At 31.5% G+C, this 12,735-nt stretch overlaps 1 protein-coding gene across 2 annotated transcripts in view; it reads left to right on the top strand.

Annotated features, from left to right (window-relative positions):
• The window catches only part of Nipbl (NIPBL cohesin loading factor), a 177,595-nt gene that overhangs the window by 95,591 nt on the left and 69,269 nt on the right, over nucleotides 1–12,735 (top strand). For both annotated transcript variants that reach the window (XM_046422262.2, XM_046422263.2), the window contains exon 10: nucleotides 5,105–6,730. In XM_046422262.2, the coding sequence (XP_046278218.1) occupies nucleotides 5,105–6,730 (1,626 nt within the window). The remainder of the gene's footprint in view (nucleotides 1–5,104; nucleotides 6,731–12,735) is intronic.

Here is a 12,735-nt window from a genome sequence, read left to right as displayed (position 1 = left end):
CATCGAGAACTGAATTTCTGCATGAAATTTAATCTGTTATGGGAAATTGGGTTTTTAAAAAGGAGTGTAATTTTTAAATGATTTTTTTAGTAGCTGTTGATAGAACCAAAAACGAAATGGTGAAATTTTTTAAAACTTTCCTGAACTTTTATTGTATCACATTTGTTGCACACAAAATGTTTACTTTTAGAAACGGAACAAAAGTAAAAGTATTAAATAGTTGTATTTGCATATTAGCAAACTCGTTTTATGCTGCTAACTTCTTTGGAGAATAAACAAAATCAACAAGATATACTGTTCTTGTGAAAAGTTATAATGTATGTTTTACTTTCACTTATCTAAACAGTTTTCTCTGTAATCTGATTGTGTGGCCATAACAAAGGTAACCGAAAAGCTCAATGAACAGAGTTGGGTTTACAGTTTGGGTGAAGATATAGTTTTCTCTTGCTATCAGGATTAAAGTAGGTTTTGCTGGCTTCATATTAGAGTTGTCATTTCTAAGTTGTTTTTCTGAAAGCCTTGTTCTTTTCCATAGATTTGTTTTACTTTTAGAATCTAACCTTTGATTTAAACCTGTTGTTTGTTTTTTTTTTTTTGCATTCAATTTCTGCACTGTGATGGAATTGTGTGTGTGTGTGTGTGTGTGTGTGTGTGTGAAATACCTTGAGATTTTGGAAAGGTTAAAGGTTCATATATGTTGTTGCTACGAGGTTTTAGGTGAGGTCACAAATCAAAGTGAAATTCTAACGAAGTAGTAATTTTATAATCAGCCCTTGATCGATGAAATACTTCATCATTGGTTATCTTATTTTTACTTTTTAGGACTGAATTCCAAATTGACTTTATGTGTGTGTGTGTGTGTGTGTGTATTTTCGTTGTCAATGAACTATTTATTTATATGTGGTGCTGAGAATCAAACCAGTGCCTCATACATGCTAAGCAAGCACTCTACCACTGAGCCACAATCCCAGCCCCCAAATTGACTTTTAATGTATTTAGTGTACGTGGCACTAAAACAAAATTTTTTTACAACTATTAGTGATGAAAAATAAGTAGACAAGACTACTTACCTACATGATTTTACTGAGAGCTCTGCTCTTGGGTCTTGAGTTTGTTTGCCAATGTTTTATGCTATCAGAAATATTCCTTTCAGTAACCAGAAATAAAAACTTTATATCTTATAAATAAGATTATAGAGTTTAGCTTGAGCACAGTGATGCATTTCTATAATCCCAGCTACCCAGGAGACCGAGGTAGAAAGATCACAAGTTTAAGGCCACTCTGAGCAATTTAGCGAGACCATATAAGTCTCTAGTACTTTAAAAAAAAAAAAATCTTCAGCAAACATAGCTGATAATTATGGAATTCAAGAAAGAGACTAGAATAGTCTTTTTACTTAGGCTGTAGTAGAACCTAATATACCCTGGTTCCATACTTAGGAGACCCTTTTCTGGCTGTTAGAAAATTTCTGTCCCTTTGGCCTTATTTTCCTTCTTTAGACAGTTCTTATATACACTGATACAGTAATTCTGTAACATACTCTGTTATAATAGTCCAAAAGGACATTTTTATCAGTCTTTTTGCTAATACTATTAACATCTGTAATTATATAAATTAATTTTAAAGGGCTAATCATCTTTGCTTCTAGGATGACCTGTCATTGACATTAATAACTCCTTCATGTGCTGACAATTTCTGCTTTCTTTTGTCAAAGAGGAAGTTTCTTTGTTCATCTGCCTATTTCATCTTTTCCAAGGTCCACTTTCCATGTTAGCAAGTACAAGGAATGGCATAGCTTTACTAATATTTTTGTAATGTTATAATACTCTTGCACTATAACCCTTAGAAGAAGTAAATTACAGATCAAGCATCCCTAATCCAAAAATCCAAAATGCTCTGAAATCCAAAACTTTCTAAGTTTCAGATTTCAGAGGATTTTAAATTTCAGATTTTCAGATAAGGGATGTTTAACTGGTAAATTATATACGAATATTCAAAAATCTAAAATACTGAAATTGGAAACACTTTAGTTCCAAGTATTTTGGGTAAGGATTCTCAACCTGTATTTCCTACTATCAGTTGAAATAAAGAGACTGAGATTTTGGACAAGAATAGGATGATTCACTCAGCCTATACTTTGTATTAGGCGTGGGATGTTTTCATTTTTCTTAACTGGCTATTGTGTATATGATTATTGTGCTTTCAGTTATCACATGTAATGTCTTTAAGTGATAGTTTATTTCTTATGAGCATAATTGTTTAGAATTTCTATATGAGTGGATCTTATTTTTAAATATCAGAATCTGGATGGCAGTTGTTGTAGTATCCTTTTGTTTACGTTTTCTTTAGGAGTATATGAATTCTGATAGCTAATCTTAAGTTTCCTGATGCTGAAGAGGGCTTAAAGGTAATTAGTGTCCCAAATACTAAAATCATTCTTCACAGAGATGGCTTTCCATCATTAGATGACGGTTATGATATAATGAAGATATTACAAAAGTGAATAGACAAGTGACTTATGTAGACTGTGAAATAAATTCATAGTGAGTAAATTCATAGGAATAAATTCAACTGAATCAGACCAAGTAAATCAGAAATGAGTGCTTTTAAAATATCCAAGAATCCCTACAATAAAATGGTGAAATTTCCCTGATTTTACAGAAAAGGTGAAATACTTTTCAATGGGTGAAACATTAAAACTTTGTATTTAGGAATATCTTACATATCGTAGGGAAAATTTTTAAGGTTTTTCTCAATCTTAATGCATTACTTACATATAAATGCTTTTGTATATTTTCATTCAAATAATGATAGGATCTATAGTTTAAGATAGATTGAACCTGATAATTTCTTTGATATTGACTTACTTGCCCAATTTCCATCTTAATGGCAAGAGGTAAATTGTAATGAAGTTAATGATAATTCTGAAATGTTTTGATCATTTAAAAATCAACCTTCTGCCAGGCATGGTGGCTCACACTTACAATCTGAGCATCGTGGAAGACTGAGACAGGAGGATCTCTAGCCTTAGCAACTTAGTAAGGCCCTAAGCAACTTAATGAGACCCTGTCTCAAATTAAAAATTAAAAAGGACTGGGGAAACCTTGGTTCAATCCCTGGTGCCCCCCCAAAATTAGCATTCTGAGCTATTAAATATTTTTCTAAAAAAATTCACTTGTATTAATAAAAGAATATGCCACACATTTCTTTGCAAAAATTTTCAGATGCCTGAAACCAATAACATTGTAGTTGTTAAATATGCTTAGGTTGCCATTTTGATGACTTTCTAAAGCATACTGCATAAAAATAAAAGTTTTAGGCTATACTATATGAATTTCTGGGTTCTTGTCATAAAGGTTTAAGGTAAAGAGTATATGGTGATAGAGCATTCTATTTATAAGCTAGTAATTATTTGGTGTGCCCTAAAGTATTTTCTATGACATTTAAAAAGGATTCTATAAACATAAATTTAGTATTCTGAGTATTTTTCCTAAGTATCGATGCAGAAAGCTTTATATAAATTCTTACCATGTTATAATTTTAGAAAATAATCTAATGATAGCATACTTTATTATTAATATTAATTGTTTTGGAAATGAAGTATGTTTGATGGTATTTTTGACTTCTAGATGACTGAAGGAGTAGATTGGTTTAGTTTTATAAGAAATAACTAACAAATATCCAAAGTGAATTGTTTTCCCTTTTTGGTAGTGCTGGGGATGAGATCATCAAACTCAGGTCCTCCCGCTCTCTCAGCAAGCATCCTACCCACTGAAACACATCTCCACCCACAAAGTAAATTACATTTGATTAGATTTTAAATTGGGTTGAACTGCTGCTTCTCACTTTGAGAACAAAACAGTAGAATTTTGGTGTATTAAAGAATCATTTATCATTAAGTTTGGGGTTTGTTTTTTTTTCCCCCTTAACTCTGTTTCCTAACAATAAAGGGCTGCTTTTCACTCTTCAGTTTAACTTTTAACTTGGTGATACTGTTTCCTTAAATGATGTATCACCTTAGTCAATGTCATAAAAGAATCTGGACATTCCTTTTTTATTGACTTTTAACAGTCAAGCAGTTCAGCAAGTAAAGTAGGCAAATACTTTAATATATTAAAATGTAACTATGCTTAAGGACTAACTAGATACTCAATTTATAGCAAGTGACATAGCAATCTGGAGTCAGAAGTACAATCCTGCACAGAAATATATAACTTAAAAAAATACCATAACACTTTATTGCAGTGTGGATTTGTGATTATGTGTGTGTTTGTCTTTACATTTTAGAATACTCCAATTCTTTCTTTCTGAGGTCAGTATATAAACCCACAAAAATTTTTGTTGAAAAGTCAGAAGTATTTTTGTCACTGGAAGTTGCTTAAGACAGAATTTATCTTAAAAGTCCTATGGTTTATGTTGTTTCCTTATTCTAAATTTACTTCTATGTAATACTGTGTGTTACCTTTTGAACTCCACCTACTTTATTAACAACTTGAAGACTTCGAATTCTGAATCAGAAGTTAATGACAGATTATTGATTTTTAAACTTTTTTCTTACTTTCTTCATTAACCTTTTTTCATTGGCATGGTTTATATTTTCTTGTTTCATTCTTTTCCATACTTACATATGTAGTATAGTTCCTGTTTGGTATATGGATAGATATGGGGTTCTTAATCATTTGTGGTTAACAGTTTAAATTGCCTTAAGTGAGAATGTATGCTTTGTAACTGGTTGTCTTTTTTCTTATATAAAGAATCTGGTTTATACTTAACATACATGAATATAAGTGTGCATTTGTTTTTGATATATTATAAATTCTGTTCTTTTAAATCTTTGTACTTACATACTTTAAAAATATGCTTTTTTAAATGAGAGTCATTAATATTTGTTGAAGTCCAGCAAGCATGAAGATTCTCTTAAACCTTTATTTATTTAAAAAGTATTATGTCATTCATGCTTACTATTTTATATATACATATTTACTTTTGCATTCTCTATATTTTTTTTGAAAATATGACTTAAAAGATAGTCAAAATCCATAGGTTTTTAATAGGATAAGAATATGTCTATTACTGATATTGAATATTTATCTTTAAATTTCAGATAAGCCTTTGAAAAAAAGAAAACAAGATTCTTACCCACAGGAGGCTGGGGGTGCTACAGGAGGTAATAGACCAGCTTCTCAGGAGACGGGTTCTACGGGAAATGGGTCAAGGCCAGCATTAATGGTTAGCATTGATCTTCATCAGGCAGGAAGAGTGGACTCTCAGGCTTCTATAACTCAGGATTCAGACTCCATAAAAAAGCCTGAAGAAATAAAACAATGTAATGATGCACCCGTTTCTGTTCTTCAGGAAGATATTATTGGAAATCTTAAATCTACACCAGAAAACCATCCTGAAACACCTAAAAAAAAGTCTGATCCTGAGTTTCCTAAAAGTGAAATAAAACAAAACGAAAGTAGGTTATCAGAATCTAAACCAAATGAAAACCGATTGGTGGAGACAAAATCAAGTGAAAGTAAGTTAGAAACTAAAATTGAGACCCAAACAGAAGAACTTAAACAGAATGAGAGCAGAACTATCGAACCTAAACAAAATGAGAGCACCATAGTTGAACCTAAACAGAATGAAAATAGACTCTCTGACACAAAACCAAATGACAACAAACAAAACAATGGCAGGTCAGAAACAACAAAATCAAGACCTGAAACCCCAAAGCAAAAGGGTGAAAGTCGACCCGAAACTCCAAAACAAAAGAGTGATGGGCGTCCTGAAACCCCAAAACAGAAGGGTGATGGACGGCCTGAAACTCCAAAGCAGAAAGGTGAGGGCCGGCCTGAAACTCCAAAGCAAAAAAATGAAGGCCGGCCTGAAACACCAAAACACAGGCATGAAAATAGGAGGGATTCTGGAAAGCCATCAGCAGAGAAAAAACCTGAAGTGTCAAAACATAAACAGGATATTAAATCTGATTCACCTCGGGTAAAATCAGAAAGAGCTGAAGCCTTAAAGCAGAGACCTGATGGGCGATCAATTTCTGAGTCGCTAAGACGTGACCATGATAGTAAACAAAAATCAGATGACAGGGGTGAGTCAGAACGACATCGGGGGGATCAGTCTAGGATACGAAGACCAGAAACATTGAGATCCTCTAGTAGAAATGAACATGGCATTAAAACTGATGGTTCAAAAACTGACAAACTAGAAAGAAAACACAGGCATGAATCAGGGGACTCAAGGGAAAGACCATCTTCTGGGGAACAAAAATCAAGACCTGACAGTCCTCGTGTTAAACAAGGAGATTCTAATAAATCAAGACCTGATAAACCTGGTTTTAAATCACCAAATAGTAAAGATGACAAAAGGACAGAAGGTAACAGAAGTAAAGTAGATGGTAATAAAGCACACCCTGACAATAAGGCAGAATTTCCAAGTTATTTGTTGGGGGGCAGGTCTGGTGCATTGAAAAATTTTGTCATTCCAAAAATCAAGAGGGATAAAGATGGCAATATTACTCAGGAGACAAAGAAAATGGACTTGAAAGGAGAGCAGAAAGACAAAGTAGAAAAAATGGGATTAGTTGAAGATCTTAATAAAGGAGCTAAGCCTGTGGTGGTTCTGCAAAAACTGTCTTTGGATGATGTTCAGAAACTAATTAAAGATAGAGAGGATAAATCAAGAAGTTCCCTTAAGTCTATGAAGAATAAGCCTACAAAGTCAAATAAAGGTAAGAATACTTCTGATGTCATTTGTATTCTAATGAGCTTTATGTTTGAAAGTTACTGTTTCAAACAATGAAAATCTATAAAAATTAAAGCACTACTACATGAAAATGGAACCTTTATATAAAACAGTAGTAGACTGTTTCAGGAATACAGATAAAAAGTTCTCAATGAACTTTTTCTTCTCTCACCCCTATGTGAACTACTCTAATAGTAATCAATTTTACCTCTATTTAGTTATAGAAATAAGTTCTTTCAATGTTTAGTTTCAGATGTTTCTGAAAGTTGCTTCTTAATCCAATGACTGATGTATTGGAATAAATGTTTAACTCTCCCAAAAGTTCCTTTGGCTGTAGAGATACTTACTCCATTTTGCAATGAGGGAGTGAGTTGAATTTTAATATCTAGTATCTCACAGTAAAGCTATATGGTTTATAACAACTAATATAAATTATTTTAAGAAAATTATCTTACAATATTTTTTATGGAGTTCTCTCTGATTTAATTATCATGAATAGTTTGAAGTTGCATAATTTAGAAAATTGTATGTAAGGTTATTTTCGAAATAGTTTTAGCTGGGTGTAATGATGCATGCTTGTAATCCCAGCTACCTGGGAGACTGAAGCAGGAGGAACACAAGTTTGAGGCCAGCCTGTGCAACTTAAGGAGACCCTGTCACAAATTAGAATTTTTTAAATTCTGGGGCTGTAGTTCAGTGATTACCCAGTACTGCTGCAGCAGCAACAGAAGGATAATTTTCCCTATTTTACGCAAAGGTAATAGAAAATGATATTTGCCTCATAAATTCAGTTAAATTGTTAAATTCGTTGAGGTAGAGTTGGTGTTATTTTTGCATGATTTTTGGATGAAATTCTCTGGTTGCTTGAATACAGTTATTTTGGGTATGGGGACAGAATTGTAAGTGCTGAGAATATAATGGCAATTTGTACAGTAAATATAATTTTATGTTCCTTTCTGTACTCACATTTAAAATACAAGGATTTATCTTATGATACTATAGCCCATGGAGTCTAATACTTTAAGCAAATTGAAACATAGTTTTAACTGAAAGTTAATATTAAATTTTCATTGTATGAAAGAGTTTCACTAAGGACTTGTACTTTATGAACTTAGGAAATCTAGATTTACACTGTCCAGCATGTAGTCATAGCGTCTTTGGCTGTTAAATTCAAATTAATTTAAGTTGAAAAACTCACTTCTTCAGTAGTCCCATGTGGCTATTGATGACTATTGTTCAGCACAAATAGAGAAGATTGGCACCATCATAAAAAACAGAATTGTCTATCACCTATAATATTTTAGCAAATACATAAGTATAATGATTATTATTTTTGTAGCATACTATTGTAGCTTGTCTACCAAAAACATTGTATTATAAAGAACTCTTTATTCAAAGAAGTGACTTATAGCTAATCTTTTTATTTTTACTTGGTCTTTATTAAACATGAACTTTTTCCATGTTAATTCACTTTGTTTTTCTTTTAAAAATGAAAAAAATGACCTTATGAATAACTAATATTTGCACTATTTTAGTGAAGTTTATAGCTTTTAAGACATGGCAATCAGACTTACAGAATTTATAAGCAATCTTTTTTATTTAACTTGAATGTGTCTTTTCAAAATTACTTGTTAATATACAAGATATTATAGGATGTGGAAGCTAGTACCATAATTATATAAAGGTTTTATTTACATTTTTCAATGAAAGTTTAGGGATATATTATATTTATAAAGAACATAGTTATAAATTTTAGAAGAGCCAGTTGAAAAATGGAAAGTGGTACCCTCTTGTTTCCTTGATCTGGACCATTTTTCTCTCCCTGCCCTCTGTCAGCTTATACTAGCTTTGCTTTCTAAGCTCTGTTCTAACAAAGAGTCATTTATAAATGCTTAAAAAAGCATAAGGAAATTAATATATCTCCTAATTAGTAAAGACTATTATTTCTCATGGTTTGTTCACTTGTAGTTCTATTACCTATGAAAATGTGTTTTTAGTGCTGACATGTGTTTCTCTTAAGTGTATTTTTAATGGAAATGTGTATACCTAGTATCTCATGTTAGTATTTAGACTAGGTGTCTGCCTATTAGAGTGGTATGCATATATGTACATGTGCATGTTGTGTGTATATACACAGATATTAATTTATGTGCAATTATAATATAGAGAGCTCTTCATAAAAAAACATTATGTAAGTTGTTAGGTTTACTTCGTGATGCCAGCTGAGATGACTTTGGCTTTATGTCTTAGGAACTGTATTTTTTTTTTTAAGTAATGTTATAATTTGTTTTATTTAGATCTCTGCTTAAAAAAAAATCTCTGCTACTGTGTTAGCAATCATGAGTTAAATGATTGTGGGGATTTTTTTTATTACTTGTATATGAAGCACAGTTATGGATTGATGACCCTTTGTAATAAATCCCATTACTTGGGATTTTCTTTGCTGATGAATTTGTTTTGTTTTGTTTTTTAGTCTGCATATTACTAGGATACTTTTATGGTTGATTCCTTGGGCCAAAATTCTGAGTAGGTTCCCTTTCTTTAAAGAGCCATAAAATTTCATCTTTAAGTATTTTACTTGATGTTCATATATTAAATATTCATTCTTCAGGGTAATATAAAATCCTTGAATATACTTTAAGATGATAAATTTTGAATGTGTGGTAGGGGTATAGATTTATGACTTCTAATTTATTTATTGTGTCTTTTTGTAGCATATTAGATGTAAAGTAATTTAACATTTGATTTCATTACTGTGGTGATATGTTTCTATCCCTAGTATGTAGTATAAAACCTCATAGAAAAGAGCATATTAAATGTCTATTGAATGAGCCGAGATGATGGTGCTGCCATGTTTGAAAAAGCTTTTGTGTGAAGATTAAAATTGTTCACTCATCTCTTGTGTTCCCACCTATACACTCTAGTGTAAGAGCTATTTAACCTTGAAGTTCCTGATCTTTAAACTTTGTAATAACTTTTTCATCCTGTCAACTACCTCATTTTTTTTAAGATCCAAAGGAAACCCACTCATTCATGTCTATTTATTTCCATTTATGAATTTTGATCTGCAGCTTTTCCATGATGGGCTCCATATCAGTCCCATTCTCTTTTTACATCATCTTGTTTATTCCCTTTGGTGGTGAGGGAGAAAAATAATCTTTTAAGAAACCTTTTAGATTTTTAAAACACCTTTTGTTCTATTTCAGTCAGTATATTAAATGCCAAAAAATACTTCATTGTTAAAGTTTTATCAGATTATTACTCTAAAGTTTATGAGATCTTTGAAGACCAGTGTGATTATCATCTATAGATTTTTTCTTTTTTAAAGAGAGAGAGAGAGAGAATTTTTAAATATTTATTTTTTTTTTTTTTAGTTATTGGCAGACACAACATCTTTGTTTGTATGTGGTGCTGAGGATCGAACCCGGGCCGCACGCATGCCGGGCGAGCGCGCTACCACTTGAGCCACATCCCCAGCCCCTTCATCTATAGATGTTAACAGCTTAACATAAGTAATTATAAACCTTAATAACTTGACTGTTTTTTTTTAGATACTTCATAGTGTCTCAAAATATCTTTATGTCCAATGAAACCATTTTCTCTTGTTCCCGCCCCCCTTCCTTCCAACTACTAGTAGTAGTAGTCTCCATTTCTTGCAGTCAGTGCCTTTAAGAAATATGCTGTAATCTTTATCGGGAAAAATTTGATATCACAAAGTTGTTTTTACTAAGCCTGATATAAAATGGAAGTTTTATATAGCTGAATGTAATAACTATATTATTTTGTTATTTTCTAGTTCTTATTCAATATTTGTAATTGTAGTATGAAATTAACCATATATTTTTAGCAGGATAATTAGTATTACTAAGTACTCACCTTCACATAGTGGAGGTATATTAATTACTAACATTATTATACATATAATAAACACATAAGAGTTTAATTTATTCAGATTTAAATTGCTTTTAAAATATTTTAAGTTTGTTAATTTTGAAATATTTATAATACTTTTCTCCTAATGGGAATACTTCTCTAATTGAATATAGAATAACTAAGAACTGACTTCAGGATATCAGAAAGAATTTTCATCTGGAAAAATTTCTTGTAAGACCACATATTCATTCTAGACTTACATTAAGTATTCAGCAAATATTTCTAAACATCTTCAGTATCCCTAACACTGCTAGATACTGCAAACACAATACAGTTATGACTACATCAAGTATATGACTTCATGAAAGATATAGGTAACTATATAGTTCTTAAGTTGTTATATGGTAACAATGTAGAAGCTGTTAAGGAGGAGGTTCCTGGGGATCACACATTTTGAGAACAAGAGTGTGGGGGGGAAATATGGCACGTTTAGGAAACAAAAACATTTGAATGATGATGTTTAGAGTACAATGGAGAAATATGATGACAAGATTGGTTAATATTAAACATCATTGTATTAATAAAGCTATCATAAAATATGAACTGATATGGTTAGAAGATGTTTTTTCAGAAAGCGCTATAATTCTGTACACATCCAACCTAATGTAATAGTAGTCCGTCCATTGAATAGCTAATGACATTTTATTTTATTTTATTTTTTTTTAGTTGTCAAAGGATCTTTATTTTATTTATTTATATGTGGTGCTGAGTATTGAACCCACTGCCTCACACATGCTAGGCAAGTGCTCTACCACTGAGCCAAAACTCCAGCCCGACATTTTAGTTTTTAACTTATTTTGATCAACCCCAGCACCTCACACATTAGGCAAGCATTCTACCTTTGCCTAATAATACATTTTAATACTTGATCACATTGATTAAAATAATTAGAATAAACATCACTTGTGAATTTCTTTATCCTTGACTCCATTTCTTCTGAATTCTACACAACCTTAACATGTTCTGTGCATAGTTGATAGTATATTGACGTAAATCCTCATTTCCCAAAATGAGATATAGGAAGTACATAATGCTAATACGTATAACTCTCTAAAATAGTTAATAAATTCATAACATCTACTTAACAGTTCTCCACACCTTTCACGTAGACATTAAATAGCTCCTAGAAAATGACCGCTCTCGTGCAGTATAAGCAAACCTATGAACTTGGAGGCAAAGCCTGGATCATTTAAAATAGTCTCAAGTAGGCTTGTGTATTACAGTTAACTTCTATAGAATGTACAACATAGTGGAAAACTGGATCTTTTCAATAATGATCCTAAGTCAATAGTTATTTTTTTTTAAAGGATGATGGGTATAGTGCTTTCTAAGATTTACATAAAAATTTTATAATTCTAAGTAATCCAGGCTTTTATTTTAATGAACATTCATATCAACATTTACATCACAATTATAGTTGTAGATAAATAAGCTGTCTGATATAAGGTAACCAAATTCTATCAAGTTATGATGAGTAAAATCAAATCAGTTAGACTAATTTTGAACATGTTAATCAAATTATCTTTCATTGAACCTTTAGTTTAACAACATTGACTAAAGCCCACACTTTAAGTTAGATTGACCTAGAAAAATCTTTTAAATCTGAATTAACTCCTATATGAGAGAAGTAAATAATGAAGTTTAAAGGACTTTCAAAAAAAATTTTTAATGATGTTTGGAAAGAAAGAAAATGTATGTTGTGTCCTAATATACACACATAAACACATTAACAATACCACAAAATTGATTCCACAACTTGTTTCAGTCACACCTTGAAAATTACTTGCTAAAATTTAAAAACTGGCCAATTAATAGATTATTGTGATTCTTTGTATTAATTCCAGGAATATTTCCCAATACCATCAGAAAGAGAAAATAGCTGTAGATTTGACCCTGAACATCTCCGTCAGCTGCAGAAGAATGCCTGTTTGTTAAGCTTCTATTTTTTTAATTAAAAAAATTTATTTTTGTAATCCTAAGCAAGCATTATTAGGTTTCCAGCCAGTAACTGGGATCTCTGCTTTTTTTGGTCAAAAGTAAGACAACTTTAAACCATAT

This window comes from Marmota monax, unplaced genomic scaffold, assembly GCF_021218885.2.
Source record: "Marmota monax isolate L192 unplaced genomic scaffold, Marmota_monax_Labrador192_F-V1.1 WCK01_AAM20220418_F8-fsc00077, whole genome shotgun sequence".
Taxonomy (NCBI): Eukaryota; Metazoa; Chordata; class Mammalia; order Rodentia; family Sciuridae; genus Marmota; species Marmota monax.
The sequence above is the reverse complement of the archived record's forward strand: the minus strand, read 5'-3'. Positions and strand labels throughout refer to the sequence as shown.